This window comes from Cydia amplana, chromosome 1 (genome assembly GCF_948474715.1).
Source record: "Cydia amplana chromosome 1, ilCydAmpl1.1, whole genome shotgun sequence".
Lineage (NCBI taxonomy): Eukaryota > Metazoa > Arthropoda > Insecta > Lepidoptera > Tortricidae > Cydia > Cydia amplana.
Genome location: NC_086069.1, coordinates 7344260 through 7368673, shown reverse-complemented (window position 1 = coordinate 7368673; position 24414 = coordinate 7344260). Strand labels below are relative to the sequence as shown.

The 24414-nt window shown below is 37.4% G+C and overlaps 5 protein-coding genes across 5 annotated transcripts in view; 1 reads left to right on the top strand and 4 right to left on the bottom strand.

Annotated features, from left to right (window-relative positions):
* The window catches only part of LOC134647343 (S-adenosylmethionine sensor upstream of mTORC1), a 111335-nt gene extending 96511 nt beyond the window's left edge, over positions 1-14824 (bottom strand). Inside the window, exon 1 of the mRNA XM_063501682.1 lies at positions 14813-14824. The gene's annotated coding sequence lies outside the window, so the exon portion shown is untranslated. The remainder of the gene's footprint in view (positions 1-14812) is intronic.
* On the bottom strand, positions 2279-3939 carry LOC134647417 (larval cuticle protein A2B-like). The gene is made up of 2 exons (XM_063501774.1): positions 3852-3939; positions 2279-2937 (listed from the first exon to the last, which is right to left on the bottom strand). Exons 1-2 carry the CDS (start codon positions 3861-3863, stop codon positions 2332-2334), a joined length of 618 nt encoding a protein of 205 aa, XP_063357844.1. The 5' UTR covers positions 3864-3939; the 3' UTR covers positions 2279-2331.
* LOC134647430 (larval cuticle protein A2B-like) lies at positions 13184-14758 on the bottom strand. Its single transcript, XM_063501782.1, has 2 exons — positions 14657-14758; positions 13184-13813 (listed from the first exon to the last, which is right to left on the bottom strand). Exons 1-2 carry the CDS (start codon positions 14666-14668, stop codon positions 13238-13240), a joined length of 588 nt encoding a protein of 195 aa, XP_063357852.1. The 5' UTR covers positions 14669-14758; the 3' UTR covers positions 13184-13237.
* A 1838-nt stretch (positions 14825-16662) lies between the features above and the next one.
* On the top strand, positions 16663-18514 carry LOC134647591 (cytochrome c oxidase subunit 5B, mitochondrial-like). Its single transcript, XM_063501949.1, has 3 exons — positions 16663-16767; positions 17405-17577; positions 18305-18514. Exons 2-3 carry the CDS (start codon positions 17415-17417, stop codon positions 18484-18486), a joined length of 345 nt encoding a protein of 114 aa, XP_063358019.1. The 5' UTR covers positions 16663-16767; positions 17405-17414; the 3' UTR covers positions 18487-18514.
* Positions 18515-19805: 1291 nt separating this feature from the next.
* Positions 19806-20946, bottom strand: LOC134647474 (cuticle protein 7-like). Its single transcript, XM_063501829.1, has 2 exons — positions 20781-20946; positions 19806-20374 (listed from the first exon to the last, which is right to left on the bottom strand). Exons 1-2 carry the CDS (start codon positions 20793-20795, stop codon positions 19829-19831), a joined length of 561 nt encoding a protein of 186 aa, XP_063357899.1. The 5' UTR covers positions 20796-20946; the 3' UTR covers positions 19806-19828.
* Positions 20947-24414: the final 3468 nt, after the last annotated feature.

The following is a 24414-nucleotide window of genomic DNA, read 5'->3' as shown; positions in this document are numbered from 1 at the left end:
CACCATATGTATAGCTGGTCAACCAGATCTTGACAGTAGAAAAAGGCGCGAAATTCAAATTTTCTATGGGACGATATTCCTTCGCGCCTACATTTTTCAAGTTTGCCGCTTTTTTCTACTGTCAAGATCTGGTTGACCAAGTATACTTAGATAATATAATATTGGTTTAGTTAGACTAAGGTTTCACAGCAAATTAAACACACTTAATAGGTATAGGCATACTTACCTTATGAACTTCCTCTAACATTTCGAGAAACTCATTGGTACTAGTCGGGTTTCGAGTTCGATCGAACCCACAACAGGCCTATGGAACTCTCTGCGCGAGCTCGGATTTATACCTACGAATCTGTTCCCGTTCACGGTAGAAAAGCAAGCCAGTTCGTTGCCACACGCGCTCACGCACGCACGTCACCGCGCGCCGCACTGCCAATTTTTACGATAGTTACAAGCTACGTAGGTAGGTACTATTAAATTTCTTTAGGCATGTAGTGTTTATTATGACACATTTATCGTACGATATCGACATTGTTGAAATAGGAAGCAAACTTTTAAGTTCTTTTGGTAGGTAAAGTTTATTTTAACGACAGTAGGTACGTTCTTAACTTTACAGCGGAAAGTACTCTTAGAGAAAGAAAAAACATGCATTACATTTTTATGTAAAACAATTGTAAATTAATGATAACATACATAATTTTAGCTTTATATTTTGTTATTTCATTCCGCTGTATAAGTAGGTATTTTATTTATAATTTCTAAGCGTCGGCAACCTTAGCGTTGAGCCGGCGTGTGCGGTGCGGGGAGCGGCGCGTTGAAGGTCACTCCATTGTATTTTTTTGTAGGTATCAAAACTGTAGGTATTTGCGTTTTCTTTGAGAGATAAGTATCTGTTCGTAAGAACTATTATATAATCTGTGCCCACAACCTCCATGCTTGCTTATGCTCACGGCATGGGTACAAGTTAAAGCTAAAATTTATTTTTAATAAGTATATGTTTATTGTTTTAATGGTTAATTTCGTTTTTCCGAAAACTGTAGTTCGCAAATTGCGGGCGATTTCTCTGTCAATCTAATTACGTATTGGGAGTAAAAGAGAAAGATGCCCGCATATTGCGAACTTCGGTGTTCGCGGTAGGCCCTCTGTACCTAATTTACCACTAGGCCGTCGCGGATACTACAAAAGCTTAATCATTTTGATGGAGCCAAATGTCACGTTCTCCCAATATTAGTATATCTCTACATATTAATAGTGACATCTATTCTTGGAATGAAATCTATTTTACCATAATGCACAGCATAAATTTTTCATAGACGGTAAATATTGGTAGAAATTTCACAAGTATCAAGATTATTTAATCCATTTTCTGTGGTGTTGTCACATACTGATTTTTAAAAACTACTTTTAATCTAGCGCTGCAGACTTTCTTTGGTCTTACTTCATAAATATTCTTCTTTACATTACAATTGTACCTACAATATAATGTATTTTTTACACGCATTTAGTTTCACTGCGTAGGTTTCACCTACCTATATTTTATATACCAGCCCGTATAAATATAGGTAGATACGTCCCACTGCAGCACATCATTAAGTTGTATTATTATAATACTTTTCACATAGCTGTCGTCTCAATACAATTTTACAACTTAACGATTTCTCCACCAACGAAATCCATTTGATATTTATTACTAGCTTTTCGGTAAAACGAAACCTGCAAAAAAGTGTGTGTGACCGTCCCGAACCCACTGCATGGGGATTAGTATAGCCCAATTGGCGTTTGCAGTGTTGCCAGGTCCAATCTGAAAAATCCAGAACATACATGTCCTAAAAATCAGGAAATTTGAAATAAAATCAGGAGACAAAATGTATGTCATAAAAATAACTTAAATTCGTATATTATTTGTGTTATACCTCGGTTCATTGATTTTATGTATTTTTATCAGTTTTATTAATTTAAAAATTAAGAATATTAATTTATAATTTTAATTTGTATTGATTTTTACAATTTTAATCTTGTAAATATAGACGGTCAAGCAGATCTTGTCAGTAGAAAAAGGCGCGAAATAGGCTACATGACAAATTTTTTTTATAAGAATACCTACTAATAAGCATTTTCATCACCTTGAATTTCATAAAATCGTTTCGCGTAGGTTGTGCGACTTGTGCGTTGTCTGCCTATAGCTATACCCAAGTAACGGGACTGTTTTTTCATACATTTAATAGGTTTATTATAATTATTATATAAGTCTATTAATAAATAAGTAAAAAAAATTGATCGTATAAAATTCTTTAATAGGCCATAGTTGTAAAATAAATTGTCGATGAGAGAAGATCTTTAAACAGCTACGACCGGTGCTGGGGCGGCGTATCTGTACGCGAGCGGTGCAGAATATGCGGCCACCCTGGTGAACGGGGCTGTGTAAGCGGCAGCCACAGGCGCGGCGTAAGCGGTAGGCACAGGGGCGGTGTAAGCGTCTACTCTTGCGAATGGAGCAGTGTAAGCGGCAGGGGCGACAGCGTAGCGGGCGTAGGCGGGCGGGGCTGCCACTGGAGCAGCGGCGATGCGCGCGGGCACGACGGCGGGTTCCGCGACAACTGCTGGGGCAGCGGCTACGAGCGGTTCCTTGCGCACGACAGCGTTGAACCCGTTTACGGAGTCGGCCGAGTAATCTACGACGCGACGCGTGCCATCCGAGTCGACCAGCGAGTACTGGCCCTGCACCAGGTCACCGTCGCGCTGCTCCGTCTGGCTCTTGTAATCGCCGGTGAGTGAGTCCGCCACATCGTATCCGAAGCGGTACTGCGGCAGATGGTCGAATTCCTCGAGTCGCGCCGCTACTGGCGCCGCCGCGACCACGGGCGCTGCTGCGAGCGGAGCAGCTACTGCTACTGGGGCCACGCTAGCCTTAGCTAAGGCGACAAGGCAAGAGAAGACGACGAACTGTAATTAAAATTTAGTTTTAAGTAAATGATATAATTATGCTTTGCCAGACATTCATTGTTTACTAAAATTTTATCACGTACCTACACGTGATAAAATGTAGGTATAGGTTCCTATGCAAATCAAAATGCTTTAATTACAATACAATGGGTAAACTATAGAATTCAATAATGTTGATTTCCCGAATAGGTACTGATATGTGTGATAGCTTAGGTACCTAAAGTACCTAATTTAAGATATCATGGCAGGAATGGCTCTTTCGGAATATTGATATGTAAAGATCCTCCGCACGCCTGACACCTGAGTTAATTTAAGTCATAATAATTGTACTTGAAACAGTGACACGGTTTAGCGAGGTGAGGGCGAGACTAGAGCGAGCGCTTGCGCAAGGCGGCGCGGAGAAATTACTAACAAGCCGAGGATACCGGCCGTCAAGGACGCTGGACGCTGCCCGCTGCATCACAATCAGACATGACAGGCAGAATCAGATGCCTTAACAGGATACGTCGTTATTGATTTATCATTTCATATTTTACTTTATCTCATCGTTTCGTAATCGTACCTACGTTTTGATATTATAAAATTATTTGTAAACTGGTAAATGACTCGTTACATATGTCAATAAATTTATCTTCCTTATATTGTCAAAAAAAAAATAAGTATTTTAAAAATTAAGGATGACACGCAACACCGGGGCCGGTGTAGCGTGCGATCAATTAATTCTCGATCTTCATGTCTAAGGGCCAATACAGACGGACTGCAACCCGACTGCAATTTGAATGGGAACTGCACGCCAATTAACACTACTACTTTTAGCTAAGTGTTTTTGGTGGTTTTTGTAATAGTTTTAGTTTTTAAATTGTATATTAAGTATTTGAACTTAACAAAACGGAAGAAGAGGCTGTAGAAGTTACCTTAAAGGCCATTGTTGTCGAGGATGGGTTGTCGAGTGCAGTCAAGAGCGACTATGATCCCCAGGAGCACAGCACAGTATATATAGTGGCCACGGGTTGTGACACAGCTCAAGTTCGCACTTAGTATTATATGTGCGCATCACTATGGATGTGCACGCAATTGGGAATGAGCTGTAATTTGTCAATGGCGGAAAATTCGGCCGTTTACTTGAGCAGGGGCCAACACCGTTATGAAATGCAGTGTCTCACACACTGAGAGATCATTATTTTAAGAGGGTGTAATTAGTTTTGTTAATACATATAAGTACATACATTTTTACTTTAGTAAAAAGGTTGTATCTTAGTGTTTGTCTTCCTAATTTGTAGAATTAATTAGTTAGGTAGCAAATATTGTACCGATACAATACTTGCTACCTAACTAATTAATTCTAATTAAGATTTATGAAAAATGTTTAGGGTTCCGTAGAGTAGACAACAAGGAACCTTATAGTTTCACCAAGACCGTTTGTCTTGGATATGTCCGTCCGCCCATGCGCTCGCGGCATAGCTCAGTAATTGTTAATACTAGAGTTTTGTATTTAATTTGGCATTGGTACTTAAACTACGTATTTATATATAAAATATCAATCACGCCATCTTGGTGGTCCCACTGACTGTTATATATAAAACTTATAAAATATTATAATATTACATATAAATCCAGCGTATTTCGCTAGCGGTACAAAGAGGAAACGCCAGCAGCGTGCTAGGTACATTTAGCCGGGTACCTATGGCCTAATAGCATACGACAATACCCTTTACCTAGTTATAAGTTTGTAAACTTCTCTACATATAAATAAATAAAATAAAATAAATATTGGAGGACATTCTTACACAGATTGACTAAGTCCCACAGTAAGCTCAAGAAGGACATATAACACTAGCTGATGCCCACGACTTCGTTCGCTTACCTAGAGTTATTTCCCACACTTTCAACTCCTTTTTAGATAAGGTAAATGTGGCTAATTCCGTCATAGGGACTATTTCGTATAAACGTAGGTGATAATGACTAAAGGAAAGTATTATATCTCATTAATTGAAAACGCAATGACTAAGGAGTGCACTAAATATTTATGCCTTGCTAAAAGGTCATCTAGCCATGAGTAAATCAGCCACCACGTAAATGATTTATGGGAATTACAATTGAAATGTAGCTGACTGCCATGGTGATGCAGTTTGATAAAGAATTAATAAGCCTTCGCTTCGGCAAAGCATTCAGACACAAGGATGGGTATTGCGATAAGATGTTTGATGAATTAACTACTTATGTTAATATTGTTAATACAATGAAAATAAATAAATAATAAAACATGAGATAGGTACCTAATAAAATACGTAAACGACATCTAATAAAATACGTAAAAGTCATAAAAATTGCCAAGTCCTTCCGTAATAAAATGGCTATATTATCCGAAGTTCATCTTCGTTACAAAGTAAGCAAATATCATTATTCATTATAGGTATTAATTGTTCCGACTTTTTTACTATAATCTGCCAGTTCGCCATGGTTCGTCGTTAGCTCATTTGACTTCGATTGGATTGGACATTCCTAATTATAATAGGCGACAGGGGAGACCTAGGAGAGTTGTCACCCGTTTCATTTTGAAGAATATATCTCAGCAAAAACGAATACCTTTATAACTGTGTGTGGCTTCTTCCAAAAATATTTTACTTTTAAAGAAATTTTCATATTTTTTCTAATACTCACGGTACAAAAGTTAGAAATACCATGAGTACCCTCAAAAATGTACACATCATCATGTGTAGGCTCGGAGGAATAATCCAATATAGAGTGGTGACACGCACTAATTTCTATGTGAAAAATTCTGCCGTTTTCGGCGCGGGGGGCGAGGAACGCACACAAATAATGTAAACACTAATGCATTTTTTGCATGCGTCGCTACACACGCACACGACAAAATTATCAAACACTAGCATAAACTATATTCACACAAATACAAGAACAAACACAGACAACCCTGTCCGTGAACGAGATGATGTCAGTCTAAGTAAACGTAGAAGTGCGAGGGACTTGTCGATAATATTGTCGATATTTTATTGACTGAATTTTAACTGTCTGCTTTAGTCAATTATAACCTTTAAAAATATTTCATGTAAAAAGGTGCAAGTCTCGCAACGCTTCTACTACAAAAAAGTTTTGAGATGTAATGCTGATGTGAAACCAAGTCGGTTATTTTAATCAGTGCCAGGGGGTGTTAAAACCGTATAGTTAAGGTTTTAAGTAACAAAAAAAGGTCGAACCTTTTTTTGCTTGATTAAAGCATGAAACTTGGCACAGTTGTTCCTTATATCAAAATAAGCCGATTAAGATCGGTAGGCCGAGGGACCCCCCGCTTAAGCCCGAGAGGGGGGGGATCAAGTAGCGCCCCGCCCGGCTTCATTCTAAAAATTCTAACAGGCCCCGTTTAGCTAATAGGTCATATTTGGTATCAATTTCGGATAAATAAATAACGTAGAATTCATTTCTGGTATAAAAAATTGCAATTTGTTGAAAAAAAAATTAAAAAAACACAAAAAATCTAATTTTTCAAGTGTAATTTTTGTTTTTTATTTATTGTCAAAATTAAACTGCTTGGTTTTTCTACATGCAAAAAATATGACAATAAAGCCTATTTAATGCAGATTTTAAAAACATAACTTTTACTAACCTTTATGAAAAAGAAATTGCATTAAAAAAACATATATCGTCCCGCGCCGGTGAATATCTTGTTACCGACATAGGCATCGATATAAACAACATCCGAAGTACACACTCTGGAGACCGACTAAATGTGTTGTTTATTATTGTAGATCATATATTAAAGATAGAAAGGCGTACATAATATTTGATTAGAAAAAAAATGTGTCGTTCAGTGAAAAAAGGGACCTTGGAAAAATTTATCATAGAGCCTCTCTTTTGTATAGAAGCATAGTTAATTCCAACTACTCCATGGACTCCATGGTCCCTGTTCTCAATGAATAAGAAGTAAACTGTAAGTATTATTTAATCTACTTACTTATTACATTATAGAATAATTTGCCAGTAACTGGCCGCTTTAATAACTAGCCGCTCTAAACTAAAAATGAATTCTATTCACCTATAAACAGAATTCATTTTAGTATAAGGTTCCAAAAACTGGCCAGCTTTCAATAACTGGCCAGCTTTCAATAACTGGCCACTGGCTAGCCTAAAATGAATTTTTGGTTTTGGGTGGCCAGTTACTGGCGAATTACCCTACCACACTTTAATTTTGCGACTTGTGTCGTAATACAGTTCCTTCCCCAGACACATAAATGCGTACATTTCATCATTCATGTAGTTGCATCGCGTTTTTTATTCCGGTTTGCATTTACTTCTGGTCAGTTCCAACCATATTCTGACCAAAGCAGGTGTCAGACCAGTGTCGAACCCGTCGTCTGCTTCTTGCTTCCATTCCCAAGAAGTCTGACGGACTGAGCAAGTTTGACGACGAACTAACGTGTGAACTGAACCTAAACATCAACCCCTCGGTACACTGCGCGTAATAGGGCATTTATATGGCTCCCTTTTGTTAGAAGTAGGGATATACATTATGGAATTTAATAATAAAATAACTTAGCAGTGACTTAATCTCATAGAACAGGTATAACATTATACAACTCTTCATTTCAATATCCCGGTGTAACTTGCCTTCTTCAATATTGCACTTATTACCGATCATATAATAACATTTTAGTATTTTAGGGGAATGCTTTTAGCCACTGCTATTGCTCCATCTTGTAAGGGCTTGAATCCTTGTAGTGGTTTGGTTGAACTCTGAACAGATTCCATGCTTCGAATTCACTTTTTCTCCCCTTTCCACTGAATGCTCGAAACAGGGCTAAGACTTCCGCTCTTTTAGGGCAAATAAAAGATAGTTTACTTAGCTTATAGAATAGATAATTTTATTAGCTTAAAATATAATTCCCTGACCTGGATGCAATGGTGTGTCATATGATATCATTGTGTTTTCCACTGTGTCAACGTGAGCCCACAATTCCTGTAGTTGGGGAAATATTCGTACGCATGAATCTAGTCTAGCTGCTATGACTACGTTCGTGTCTACTGTGCGTATCAATACCTTGCAATGACTGTTTTACAGCATCTTCAATTCTGCAACTAGGGCCATCATATTAAATGAATCGGACTTTTCATGGTTCTTGGACTATTCGGAATCTCACGAGGAACATTACTTGTGACATGTTTCTCTACACAATTTCGCGATGGCATAAATAAGGACTTTTAACTCTTCGAAGTTTTGTCAACACAGTGTCTCAAAATGATTTACCTAGTGGTAAAGAAATGAGTTTCACTAAAAGATCAGTGGTTATAAGTGAAGCTTACCGTCATGGTAAATTAAACTCTAATTTATTTCTATCGGGCCCTGAAAAACCAGGAGTCGTACTCGTATTCCAAGCATTCTCTCGATCGACCTTGTAATACTGTAAGCTCAATAAGACTTGTGATGTGGGTACTACGTGATATATATCATATATATTTGATACATACACTCAAAACATCCATAGGTAATTCAGGAACAAGTATTCACGATAAACAGACAAATAAATGCCTTCTAGAATTTGAACCCGGGTTCCCCATTTAATATAAGGTGTATAAAAGTGAGATCTAAGCATGGACCCTTTTTAGCCTGTCCGATACAAGGATTCAAGCTCCTACAGGATGGAGCAATAGCAGTAAATAAATAGCATTCGCCAAAACTTTATTATACCTTTATATGATGATAGGTGAAATAACCTTGTAAAGCAAAGTAAAGTGATACTTACAGATAAAGCCGTTGCAAAATAATTAAAAAATGCCCGAAATAATTCTTTACATGAATCGACTACTGAAATAGAAGCAGCTTTATCAGGATAGGATTATATGTTTGGGGTCAGACTTTAGTTCCTCTTTAAACTTGCTCAGTCCGTCTTCTTGGGAATGAAAGCAAGGAGCAGACGACTGTTTCCAAACTGTTCTGACAACCCTGCTGTGGCCAGAATATGGTTGAAGTTGAAACTGACATATATACGTGAATGACGAAATGTACCCATTCATGTGTCGGGGGAAGGAACTGTATTAATACACAAGACGCAAAATTAAAGTGTGGTATAATGTAATAAGCAAGTATATTAAAGAATACTTACAGTTTACTTCTTATTAATTGAGAACAGGGACCATGGAGTCCACGGAGTGGTTGGCACTAACTAAATACGAGTATGCTTCTATACAAACACGAGGCTGGCTGTGATAATATTTTTAAGGTCCCTTTTTCACTGAACGACACATTAAAAACAATTGTACGCTTTTCTATCTTTATAATAGAATCTACAACAATAAACAATACATTTAATCGGTCTCCAGAGTGTGCACTTCGGATGTTGTCTATATCGATGCCGATGTCGGTAAAAAGATATTCACCGGCGCGAGACGATATAAGTTTTTTTTATGCAATTACCTTTTAATAAAGGTTAGTAAAAGTTATGTTTTTAAAATCTGCATTAAATAGGCTTTATTGTCATATTTTTTGTATGTAGAAAAACTAAGCAGTTTAATTTTGACAATAAATAAAAAACAAAAATTACACTTGAAAAATTAGATTTTTTGTGTTTTTTTATTTTTTTTTTTCAACAAATTGCAATTTTTTATACCAGAAATGAATTCTACGTTATTTATTTATCCGAAATTGATACCAAATATGACCTATTAGCTAAACGGGGCCTGTTAGAATTTTTAGAATGAAGCCGGGCGGGGCGCTACTTGATCCCCCCCCCCTCTCGGGCTTAAGCGGGGGGTCCCTCGGGCTACCGATCTTAATCGGCTTATTTTGATATAAGGAACAACTGTGCCAAGTTTCATGCTTTAATCAAGCAAAAAAAGGTCATTTCACTTAACACCCTCACTAGTATCAATAAGATATCTTTAATTTGTAATACGTATAATGACTTGGCCATCGCACGGCTACATAATGACATAAGGATCATCGTCGATGGCCAAGTCATTATACGTATTACAAATTAAAGATATCTTATTGATACGGTTTTAACACCCCCTGGCACTGATTAAAATAACCGACTTGGTTTCACGTTACATCTCAGAACTTCTTTGTAATAAAAGCGTTGCGAGACTCGCACCTTTTTAAATGTAATGTTTCTGATGGGATCTCATCTCTTTTTGTAGACAGTCCTTCTTTTCGGGTACTCGCTAGCTCATACCCATACTATGTATACACATATCATAACTAAACACATCTTTATTCATACTCACATCGTACATACATCGTAGTGTACCTTACCGTACTTTACCTACTATTTGTAGGAACTGCAACAGTAACCTTGTAATAGCATATATTTATATGGAATTACAAACTTACTTATGCAGTTCTTAGATCGTTAAAACGTGACTGATATTGCAATATTTTTAGGTTTTCGATAGCTTGATAAACTGAAAACTACTTATGTTTAAAATTTATTGCATCTTTTGGAAATCTAAAAAAAAAAATCAAAATAACAATATATTTATAATGTTCATATAGATTTTATCGATATTGGTTTTTATGGTGTCCCATCACTAACTATGGTAGAGTGATACCAGAGTAATAAATTAAAAGTGCCTATTTATGGAAATTGACGGCAGTAAATACCTTAAAATAAATAAAATACAATGCAAATATTGGACATGTCAAATAAAAAATATACGATAGAAACTAAGAGAAAAATGAATTTTCAAACTGTAGTAGGATAGGTGCGTTAGTTTTCGTCCAGCTCTAGTTTTCGTCCACTTGACGAAATTGAATATAAATCTACATTGCTGCACAAATTTGGACTTATGTCGTCCTTATTTATATCCTTAATGTCGAGACAATATATCTATCTACATAAAAAATGTAGGTACCTATTTGGCAAGTAGCAAATTAAATATGAAATACGTTATGTATTTGCTAATCTGTCATGTGGACGAAAACTAGAGACTAGAGCATGGACGGAAACTAGCACAATGACCCTATATCGGTAATATCATGTTATTTATGATTTATACTATTTATTTCATTGAAAGTTGTTATAAAAATAAGGTGTTATATAAAAATAATGTGTTATATAAATTATATAATAATAAGCAACGCAAATTAGAAGTTAGGTAAGTATACCTAATGAATATTTAGAAAGTCTTCTTTAAATATTACCCTAAATTAGATCTAGTACCATGAAGTGGTATCACTTTCAGATTGACAATGTTTTTTAGTTTTTTGCTAAATTAGTGCACTATTTGATAATATTTACATGTAATAGTACTTACATATGAAAAGAAACGTGTTCTTTAAGTACGCTAGATGTTTCCGATCGGTTTTTACAGGAGAAAACGCTACAATTCGGCATTTTTGCTCCTAACATTCCGCTTAGACTGACGTTTGCTGAATGGCGTATGACGTATGGCAACTAGTTTTATATAACCTCCTTGACCGGCGGCCGCCAACTTTTGGCAGAGGGGAACGCCTGTTAATGGCGGTTCCTGTTGGTTTATTATTCCGAGTGTGTAGGTATACATTTTTGGGGGTATTCAACCATGAATATCCAATGTACCAACATTGGAGCTTTTTAGCATTGTTTTAATATTAAATATAAAATTACAGGCGATAAAAGCTTGTAAGTTTTCTTTTAAATGTTCATAAATTTCATAATTATAGGTTAGAAACCTAGGTAAGTAAATAAATGTCTAAATCACAGACCTAGAATCCGCTCGCGCTTGACAGACAGCTTAAGTGTGCGAAAGGGAAGCCATCACGTATATGAACATCCCATGAGTGCGAAAGAGTTGGACTACCAATGAGAAAACGTAACCACTTTTGAGTTTGACGACGGCCGCTGACGGCCAAGAGCGTATCACGGTAATTTTCAAATTGAAAAATATACTCGGATTAGGACGAAAAGTATTAAATAAAGTAATTCAGTGAAGATGGTGTCTTGTAGTGTGCCGGGTTGCAGTGTCACAGGGCCAAATAATCCAAGCAAATACTCATTTCAGAGGATTTATGGTATTCCGAGCGAAATTTTCATAACGATATTTTGTCAAATTAACAGCGTAAAAAGTGTAAGAAGCCGGTTTATACAGTTCATTATAAGTTTTTCTTCCTTTGTGTGCTAATATTTTATCATATTAGTCGATAATTTAAAATATTTTGTGTAAAAACATAATCTGTTACTTTACGCTAGGGCTTGACAAAATGTTCATATGACAGTATCGATAACTTGTCGGTATATCAATAGCTATGTAATTATTTCTTCACAAGACATCATTAAGATATTAGCTTTTATAACCGACTTGAAATAATAACGAATGTTATACCTTTTTGAAGGTGCTCATGTTTAGCAATAAATTTAAACTTCACTTTCCAACACAGTGAGTTACATTAAGATAAATCTGCAAGGATTTTTATAGCACACGCAGTGCAAGTGTTATTTATACGCCTTAATGTCGTAGAATTTTTACGTTTAAAATAACACATTTGAAAAAGTAGTCGATAAAGCAATCAAACATCGACAGATTATTAATATGTTGTAACTTGACATCACTATTTTTGATCTCACATAGACAATTTACGCACACACTTGCATTTCATTTTTGGTCACACTTTTGAAGATTGACAGTTGTTCTTGTTCATCTAATTCTATGGTCTAAATAGAATACTTTTTAGCACCACGCTGTATAAACTTAATGATTGTCCTTTAATGTAAAATGTAATTTATGGTGTTAAATAAAAACAATCTCTCTCTCTCGCTCTCTAATATAAAACAGTGATTTAAAAAAGTACTTTTTCTACTCCAGCACTTAAATGTGTCAATTAAATGACTGACAGTGATATCTAAAGCAATGTCATTTGAATGCTTTGTCTATAGGCTCATAAGATGACTGCTAGCAGTCATCTTATGAGTATAATACAACTGCTTTATTTTTTTTAAAGATACAAGTTCCGATCATCTTGATTGAAAGAGGTATGTTTTCATTTACAATAATAACTCTTTTTTTTTTAAATAATAACTCAATTTTTTTTAAATAATAACTCTTTTTTTTTAATAATAACTCTTTTTTTTTAATAATAACTTTTTTTTTTTTTTGCTGCAGCTGTCATAGAAAAAGTAATGTATGCAACAGCTCATAATTGGTTCTTAAAATTCTCGGGTCTTTTTTTACAAAACTCGACTACGTCTCGTTTTGTAACTTCGACCCTTGAATTTTAAGAACCCTTATTATATCACTGTTGCATAAACTACTATTATTTTCATGTCATGGTTGCGTTTGACAATAAATAAAAATGACTAGGGTTTGTTCTAATTTAGTGATGGTAAACAGGGGCGGAATAAGCTACGGGAGCAGCGTGCACCACAGGGGCGGCGTGGTAGGCTACCGGGGCGGCGACTTTAGCGACCACGGGGGCGGCTACTTTGACGGCGAGGGGCTCCTTGTGCACGACCGCGTTGAAGCCGTTGTGGTCATCAGCGGTATATTCAACGGTGCGCTTGGTGCCATCGGGGTCCACCACGGAGTAAGAGCCCTTGACGACGTCACCGTCGCGAGACTCGTGCTGGGTCTTGGAGTCGCCGGTAAGTCCATCCTGAACGTCGTACGCGAAGCTGTACTGCGGGTGCGCGTTAAAGTCTTCGACGACCTTGGCGATGGGGGCGGCGTGGTAGGCTACTGGGGCGGCGTGCGCGACCGGGGCGGCGTGCACAACGGGTGCAGCGGCGTAGGCCAAGGGGGCGGTGTGGTAGGCTACTGGGGCAGCATGCGCGACCGGGGCGGCGTGCACCACGGGTGCAGCGGCGTAGGCCACGGGGGCGGCGTGCGAGTACACGGCGGGGGCAATCACTCCCGCACGTACAGCCGCGATCGCGCACACCAGCACTACCAGCTGAAATGTACAATAAATAACGTTAAAGCATTTCGTGCACGTTTGAACTAGACGCTCGTAATATTATATCTACATGATGGTACTGATAATGTAGGTAGTAGTGTTGAGTCGCTCACTCGTGAGGCACCTCATTTGTACCACTCATTTTGTTAATTTGTCGCAGTACTTCGTACCGCAAAAATGTCTTACTTCACTCCTCTATTCATTTTACTCATTTACTCGCGCGCATCACATTAATCTGAGGTGGTAAGTTAGTCACTTCTATATAATAACTAGCGACCCGCCCCGGCTTCGCACGGGTTAACAAATTATACATAAACCTTCCATAAAAAAATTGTCGCTGTTGGAATTAATGGAATAGTCGATGCTGAAAATATGCTAGTACCTCACCTCATTTGAAGTAAGACATTGTAACACCTCATTTTAGAAAATGAGGTACTCATACAAACTCATTTTAAATTGATGTCCTACCCATCACTAGTAGGTAGGTATATTTACGACTGGAAAATCAATCATAAATATTATGATTAAATAAGGAATATGATATGAGTATAGGGTGACTGCCAGCATAGGTATATGGCACCATTGGGAATAATTATATACAGTTATTTATTAGTTTTTAGTTTTGTAATGAATAAAATTCAAGGCACTAAACTTGAAAAAGAATTAATCTTATTAGTAGGTAAATTTGCTGTGAACCAAGTGTGTATATAAGTGTGTATAAATACCAATTAGATACTTATATGTTAATTAATTATATGAAATTCCCAACCCAATTAAAGTTGGAGGATATTATTCAAGGTGGTTGAGGTTAATTGACGGCACGCTAAAGCTCGCTCGTACCTTGAAAACCATTCTAGATGAGATGCGTGACTTCACCGTGAGTAAATCTCAAGTTGAATGTACCGCACTTGAATCTCGCGGACTTTTTATATGCCGTCCAAACGCCTGAGGCGTAATTATCATTGTGCCGTGTATGACTTGGTATAAACCGGTTACATTAAAGAGTTACTCAATTTGAACATCTTGGTATGAGCTCCTTTGATATGGTACTATACTGAATCAGGCAGTATTATATTTAAATAAGATCAATCTTTGATGGATTTTGTACTTGGAAAGATCACTTGCATGGCAGGCGGCTTTCTTTGGGTGGCTCGTCCTTGCTTTGTCATGCAATCGTTGACCAAAAATAATAATTTAATTACCTATGTGGTGCGACAATTTTACCTCCGGCCACTCACGACAGAAAGATAGTATCGTTTTGTGAAATATATTAGTACCCACTTAATTTGTGCCTGTTGATTTTTGTATGCATAAAATATATACATATATATGTATATGTACATATATGTGTATTTTACAGCTGTTTATCGATAATTCTACTTGATCCTTACAGTCATACAGTATATATATCTTCAGTTGTAGGTATGTTTATTTTTAACCGACTTTAATATTTAATAAAAAAGAACTCCGTAATTTTTAGGCCAATTAGCGATTATTTTGCATTTTCATCAACAATAAAAAAGCGGCCAAGTGCGAGTCGGACTCGCCCATGAAGGGTTCCGTATTTAGGCGATTTATGACGTATTAAAAAAAAACTACTTGCTAGATCTCGTTCAAACCAATTTTCGGTGGAAGTTTACATGGTAATGTACATCATATATTTTTTTTAGTTTTATCATTCTCTTATTTTAGAAGTTAGGGGGGAAGGACACACATTTTACCACTTTGGAAGTGTCTCTCGCGCAAACTATTCAGTTTAGAAAAAAATGATATTAGGAACCTCAATATCATTTTTGAAGACCTATCCATAGATACCCCACACGTATGGGTTTGATGAAAAAAAAAATTTTGAGTTTCAGTTCGAAGTATGGGGAACCCCAAAAATTAATTGTTTTTTTTCTATTTTTGTGTGAAAATCTTAATGCGGTTCACAGAATACATCTACTTACCAAGTTTCAACAGTATAGTTCTTATAGTTTCGGAGAAAAGTGGCTGTGACATACGGACGGACAGACAGACGGACAGACAGACAGACATGACGAATCTATAAGGGTTCCGTTTTTTGCCATTTGGCTACGGAACCCTAAAAAGTAGCATACCTAATATGAAGAAGTGAATATGTACCAGAACGGAACTCCTCAACGACGCGTATTTTACATCTTTGGGCTAACTAATTGTAATTGTTAGAAGATGTATGTATACACTCAGGTCTACATGCCCTTCAGTCTCTTGAAGCTGTGAAAATATCAAACTTATAAGTTAACGTAAAAAAATATACGGCAGTTTATGCAGCATGCGGCCGACACTCGCAAGAGAATCAAATTACCTACCTAGCTTAGAAGTAGGTACCTATTTATTTATTTATTTGAAAAATGTTTACATGACCTTACAGACAGATCCAATGCACCATGAAACTTAACATTAACATATGCCAAACAGGTACATATAACTATTACGAATAACAATCAGGTACAAACAACCTATGAAATATGGCAAGTAATACCATCTTATACTACAAGTACAGGCAAAAATCTGTATTTTTTTAAAGTAAAATTTGTATGGAACCCGCGGTGGGCGAGTCCGACACGCACTTGTCCGTTTTTTTTCTGTTAAAAATTATTAGAAAAGGAGACTTCTCAATTCGCCGGGCTGTAATGATACACGAAAGTGTTTTAAAATTAGGTAGATAGAGATCTTTATTTTGCATCCAATGTATATAATACTATATAATATATTATTAACATCTTCACGGAGTTTTTGGAGAAAATAGTTTTTTAAATAAAGATCAACTGTCGACGACACTTTTAAAATGCTTTTAAAATATAATTATGTCAGTTCATTACGTCATTATTGTCAAATATAATTTCATGTGATTACATATTATTTGCTAAAATAATTGGCTGTTTTAAGAGTGATATTTGGCTTCAGATTATAAAACAAATTATAAGTAAGTAAGCACAATTGGATTCATTAAGCGCTGCGAGCTGCGAGCGAGCTGGCGCAAGGAAGGTGTCAGAAAGGATTCACTGCAATTAAATGCTCTGCGGCAAACAGCGGCAAATTTTGTTTAAAAAAATAATGTTATATTTAGGTCATTCTTTAGCACCATTATACTTTACCATTGTAACTTTTAGGGGTTGAACTACTTATTAAATCTATCATTTGATCAATAAGCAAAATGGGTACATTGGGTACCCATTACCCAATATCCTAGTTAAACGACGGCTATTTTGGCTTGTGATAACCAGCTAGGGTATGAACTTAATTATGTTCATGGCTCAGATGTGTAAAGGAGTCTTTCACGGCAAAGCGGTCTCCACATAATTTAGAAAATTAGTAATAAGTAGTAATATAGTAAACAACATGTTTTGCTATTCCCTTCCAGAGTCCATTATGTACCTATGTAACATATATATGTTACATGACTACAGAGTCATACCAATATACAGATATTGGTATGCAAATAAAGATCTCTCTCTCACACACATTGGATGTGATGCAGATCCACACACGTGCATAGCGCGGCGTCCGTTCGTCACACACCGGAGCAACCGTTTCGCGTTTGATAACCGTAACATAATTTCAGAGACGAGACGTGATGTTGAAGCTAAGCCGTGTGCTGCCGCTACGGCGCGCGGGCACACGCGTGTTCGCCAGTTTCCACGACCCGCTCGACCTGGTCACGGGGCTGGAGAAGAGGGAACTGCTCGCCCATCTTGCGGGCGACTGTGACCCTTTCCGTATCTTGAGCTTTAAAAGAGGTATCGATTATCTATTCAGTGTACTTACCTACTGCTTAACATATATGGGACACTCTTCTATACAGTTCAGAAAAATACAATTGATTAAAGAAAGGGGCTTGACAACAGACTACATTGAACCCACTAATCAGCGATTATCTGGAGTGGGTCTGGATTACCTGCTCGTCTAAGAAGTTGTTTTAGCACAATATCTAAAGTATACTTATAGGTACCTATTAGACTACTATACTGGGGAAACAGAATACTTCTTTATTTAACTGACAATACGAGTAGAGGTAGCAGAAGTAATAAGACAAACAAATCATTATGATGATAGTATTATCATTCATATTATTGTAATAAATCACTTTATTGTACAAAAACAGGTTCACATGAAATTCACATAAATTTAGGTACAAAGGTGAACTTCCAGCTAACCTTAGAGATGATACCGAAAAACTTTGCAAATCTTGTTCACCACTTAATTTGCTAGTGCTTCTTTTACTGAATCTTCTTCCATAACTAATTCTCATGTACGGATCGTGATTACCATAAATCACTATAACTCAATTCATTTGCCTAATATTATTTTTGTGGAGTAGAGTGGGAATGGCGCTAAGAACTTGTTTAGGGTATATATACCTGAATAGTTTGCGGTATTGACAAGGTTTGTGGCGATTGTGGACGAAGCTTGTGGCCGATATATCGTCTTAGGTACTGAATAAATGTATATAATTTGCTTATATAGGTCCGGGAACTCGCCAGCGTCCGAACCTGGTGCCCAGCGCGTTCCACCAGCGCCTGGTGGGCTGCAAGTGCCACCCGGACACGTACCACATCGAGTGGATGTGGCTGCACGCGACGGAGCCCAAGCGCTGCGCCTGCGGCTACTGGTTCGAGCTCTGCCCCATCGCGCCCATCGTCACGTGATATATACGTAGCACAATAAACAAAAAGCCTTTAAACTTGATTAAGTGTTGCTTCTTGTTTCCTCAACATTTATATAGGTACCACCACCCCCTTTATATTTTCAACTTCATCGTTTAACGATTTGACAAAGTTTTAGCAAATGAAAACAATTGTTAAGAACTAAAATAGATATCATACAGTAAAGAAAAAGTGACCAAGTTTTTCTTTAGTGTACGTCAGGCGTTAGCATTAGCAGTTGCTAAGCGGGCTGGGTGTTCAAAATTATCTTGACGCGACTTACTAAACAGTCGCAACGAAACGTATAATTCATAAGAAATGCACTTCTCTTCTCAATAACTTTGCGTTTTATAAAGGATTTTTTTGTGATGCCTACATAAATCTAGGTATATATGTTACGCGAAGTAAACGCAGCTATCATCACCACGCTACACGATGTGCCTGGTATAGCTAGGAATATTGACGAATACATTAAGCTCATCGATCTAATAAATATACTACTAGAGATATGATGCTACTGAAATGCATACATACTTACAAAGCCAAAACATCTTAAATGTTGACTAATCCTGAGTCCTATAATGTGGCTGCGGTAAGTGGCTGTAGCTCGCTCCACTTCGCCGACCTTGAACCGCGGCCGGCGCTGCAACCGCCTGCTCCGGATCCACACTGAGCTCGCACCTCAATTATCATTAAGTATTACCAATGTTATTATTCAATACTGGCTTTTAAGCAAATTCATTACTTTGTCGGTTTTGTGGTCTTGGTCAAGGGAAAGATGCTAATTACATACCTAAACTACCTATATGATTTATGTTACTCTCTTTATGTAGGTAATACCTACTTTACCTCTTCCTATAGTATAATTTATTCAACACACTTATGAACACACCTCTTCCTATGAATATTTTTAACTTCTTTGTGTAAGGTAATTACCGTATTTAGGAAAAGGTTATAAATTTTTTTCTAACTGCCATTGCCATACCGTTGTAGTTTTTTACTTATTATATATACCAGTTAAAATTTGTTGATAATATAGGTACCTACTAACAAAGGTGTTATACTTTACCTATGGAAATCTGTTTTATTTTTCTTAATCTATCAATTTTATTTCTTTGTTTATGCTTAGTAGGTTTTACTCATTTATGTACTTATGTAGAAACACAGAACTATAAAATAAATACCTATATGAAAAAGTTATTGGTTATGAACTTAATTAGGTACCGAAATTATCTCGCTTAAATTATGTATAATTTATTCAACACACTTATTGCTACAGTTATCACAATCATAGGAAAAAACGTTCACAATACAATAAAGTAACAGGTACATCGGTATACTAAATCTAATTATAGTCTTTAAAACCGATAGCCGGCTGAAAGTACTGTCCTTGTGCAGAACTCTCACGATCCGATTTGATTTCATTCGCAGGAATGAAATAGAAGGCCGGTTTGTCTTCGTAATTTGTTTTAGGATACAACAATTTGGTGTGCAGTGTGGTATACAGAACCGGTCCAATAGGCGGCGGGGATTTCACAACGAGATCGTCGTTGTCGTACGGCGGTGGGACGCCATGCTGAGGCTCGATATCCTGATAAGTGTAAGGTTGCGGTGGAAGTGGAGGCGGCGGTGCGGCTGCTGCCTCCGTGTGAATGACAGCTGTGAAGCCGTGTTTCGGGTCCGCAGTGTACTTGACAGTTCGCCGGGTCCCGTCTGGATCGACGACGGAGTAGGACCCGCTAACCACGTCTCCGCGCCGCATCTCGCGCTGGCTCTTGGTGTCTCCGGTAGTCGGGTCTTCAATTTCATATGAATATTTGTATTCGTTCGGTTGTGGTGAGTCTTTTACCACGATACTGACGACGGCCATGGGGAAAAGGCACAACAACGGCTGCAATGACAAATAAAATGCTTAAGCCGCTAAACTAGAGTGCGATATTAAAACTTAGTATAATATATTTTTTACGTTACCTAATGGTCATCAAAGTTAAATGGGATAAACAAAGTCAGCTTAACAATTTGGTGTTAGCCATATATATGAAAATAATGATGCTCGATGTAGATTAAAATGCTAACCTATTTATTATTTTGCAATGAGCACCGATAAGTAGGTAGCTACATATGAAACTAGCGGAGTGGTTTTGACGTTACGGCACAGAATAAGTAGTAGTACTACGTTACGGTAAAAAGTTAAAAAACCTACACGGCAAAAACAAACCCTCTTAAGTACATATGTACATAAAATCATAAACCCTTTATTAAATATCTAAATAAGAAATGTGTAACTTTTCATTTACCCCGTACGCGTACATCGCAGTATTTGCAGGTGTGTTCCGTGTGTTATCCGCGGTTCCGTCAACAATGAGCTTGGAGGCAGTTGGAAGTAAATCGCAGCCAAGTCGCAGCTCGTATTTATAGCATTGCAGTGCATTCACTCGAACGTTCCGGATTGCCAGCCGTGTCTGTCGCGATCGTGAATATAACACATAGAGCTTTTATGCTTTTACCGTGACCCGTGGAGTCCCGGCTTGTGTAACCAATTAGATGGTTGCGACAACATTTTCACCGTCGCTCGTGTCGATACAGAACCTGCAGGAAATACAGGCTCGAAAAAGTTGGTAAAGCCAGCAGTAGGAGTTGCTAAGCGGGCGAGGTGTTCAAAGTTCTATTCTCATTGTCTTGAAAATTTGTTCATAAACCAAGTATGACTGTTTGTTCCTGAATTTTTAAAAAGTTAGTTGAACCCTAGCCTGGACTCAAACTCTGCTCATTAGCTCAGGCACAGAATAAATAATAGTACTATAAGTACAGAAGACTCACTCTCTAATAAAACACGTCTATTACGATCAGCACAGATATGGCCGCCAGGTGGCGACAGCGCCACGCGCGGCTTATGGCTTTCCCCAAAATTGGGGCCGAATGGATGTACTTTTAGCTACCTGTAGCAAAGCGACGAAATCGCGGAGTGAGACACGCCTGGCTCAGGTAGTTCAGTTGGTAAAGCGTCGGACGCTGTGGTGTCCTGAAGTAGCGAATGTGAGTCTACCCTAAGCCAGGGAATGTTCCATTTTTCCTTTATTTCACACATTGTTCACAAGGTCGACCAAACTGCATACTAATTAAAAAAAAAAAAAAAAAAAAAAATAATCACACATTGTGAATTCGTTATGTTATTTGTTCGGTATTCGTTATTTATTATGTTATCACTGTTATCAAACATCTCTGTTTACTGTATTAATTGTGGTATTAATTAATTAAATTTTATTAATCATAAGTCCAATCGTTCAGAACGTAGACAAACATTCCCATTTTTCGTCGGTCAGACAATTTTGCACAAGTAAATTTTTTTATTCGCCGTTTTGAATTAGTCATCCAAATTGCATCGCGTAAAGGTATTGTTATTTTTAAATACGCCATTACAATACAATACAAACCGATATGATCTGTGCCTAGCTGCACTACATTTATTTACATATATTCATTACATTAATACCATATTATTATTCATTAGCTTGTTGTCGGTATCTTAGAGCACCAGTAAGTGGCATTGGGCGACAGATCCGTTTGCCGGCACCTTTCCGAAATAAGACACCCGCGACGCAGCCTTAATACTTATAACATAACTAGCTTTTGCCCGCGACTTCCTCTGCGTGGAGTTAGTAATTTGGGTAGGTTTTTTTTTATATCCGATCTGATTTTTATCGATTCACCATACAAACTTCTACCCCCCTTTTCACCCCCTTAAAGGGTGATTTCTGGGATAATAACTACCCTATATCCGTCCCTGAGACTCAGACTATCTCCATACTAAATTTCATCTAAATCGGTTCAGCGGTTATTGTTTGCCCATACAAATTTCCACCCCCCTTTTTACCCCCTTAAGGGGTGAGTTCTGGGATAAAAAAATTCCTATGTCCTTTCCCCCTATAACCCCCCCCCCCCCCCCTACCCCTATGCCAAATTTCAACTAAATCGGTTCAGCGGTTTAAGCGTGAAGAGGTAACAGACCGACAGACAGACAGACACACTTTCGCATTTATAATATTAGTATGGATGTCTAAGACGAGCACCGAGGTCGATAATTAAAAATATATATTTTTTAAAATTGATCGTAAAAACGAGTTCTTCTCATGCCTAGAAAAATAGCAAATGACTCAACCTATTTCCCACTTTAATTTGGCAAACGATGTACCCTGGATAATCCTGGCGCCTGGCCAATAACTGACAACAACATTTACATATATCTATATGCTATATAAGTAGTCATTTGTTTATGTATATTGAGAACTCACGAAGCAAAAGATAACAAAAATGTAAACAAGAAAGTAGCAAGTTTCTCATTTAATCTAATGTATCTACCTAATCTATCTATCTAATACCTTTAAACGAGCAATTCTTGTATAATTTATATATTTATTTATATATTTATTCTATTCTCCATCTATTCACCAAAAGTTTAAGTGATAACATCCTAAGCAACTTTAACAAAATAAACAGATTTTTTCTATATTATGATTGAAAATTTGAGTTTGAACACAATTGTACCCCTTTAAATAATAGGGCGTTTTTTTTTGTTGTCCCAAACACTTTTTTAACAAATTTGGGATTTTTTATCTTATTTCTACTCAGAATCACGAGCTCTTTCTATCCTAATAGGAGAAAAAAAGTGTCCTAAGGTTTTTTTTCCATTCCGTCACCATTTTTCATAGACTTTGTATGGCGGTCGCGTAATGGAAAGGTCGGAAAATGTATGGAAATTTTGGGACACTTTTTTTCTCCTATTAGGTTTAGCATAGAAAGAGCTCGTGATTCTGAGTAGAAATAACATAAAAAATCCCAAATTTGAAAAAAAAGTGTTTGGGACAACAAAAAAAAACGCCCAATAACCCAGACATTACATTAGTCACGCCGCCGTCCTTAGAGGAAGTTGCCCACCCCAAGCCATGAGCTCGTTTCAAGGTGACGTGGGAAAAACGTAGGTATGAATACTATTCGTTTTATTTCAGTAATCACTTAAATACCAATAGCTTTTTCTTATCTGTATAGACATAATTCGGCCTTGCAGGATTTTTCTGCTTTTTCGTTCATACAAAAGACATCAACGCGGTTCGCACTCAAGATTCGATAGTATTTTTCAAATTCGATGGTACGCTGTCAGATGTTATTTCAGTACAGTTTTGCGATATTTGGCGTTTTTAACAAGCTTTTATTATGCGACTTAAATGGAATCTTGCAAGTTAAATTTGATCCACTTCCCGGTTTCCGATTGAGCTGAAATTTTGCGTACACATGTAAGTCGGGTGACAATGCAATATTATGGTACCATCGAGCTGATCTGATGATGGAGACAGGAGGTGGCCATAGGAACTCTGTGATGAAACAACGCAACCTAATTGTGTTAGGGGTTTTTAGAATTGTCTCGATGAGTATTAGTTGTCTGTCGTAAGAAAAGTACAGTCAGCGATAAAAGCTTGTACCAAAAATGAAATTTTTGCCAAAAACTTATTTAGGTTATACATTATATACATGGAGATGACTCCTGTCATCCTACCCATCCCGTTTGAAAAATACTAAGTATAATGTTATTTTTGATAGTTTCTCTGGCTTTCATTACAATATTTACAATGGCTGTGAGGCTGCTATTCACGCCACTCGAGCATTCGTTCTCGACCCTAAAAACGCAGACTCCGTTATCATTAAGATAGATTTAAAAAATGCGTTTAATTCTGTAGAGCGGGATGTACTTTTATCCGAAGTTAGAGAGAAAATACCAATACTGTACCCTTTTCTTCACCAAGTTTACTCATCTCCGTCCAAACTTTTCTTCAATGAGTCCCTCATCCAGTCTCAGGTGGGGGCTCAGCAGGGGGATCCACTTGGCCCCCTGATCTTTAGCCTCGCCATCCAAAAAGCAATATCCGGTCCTCAATC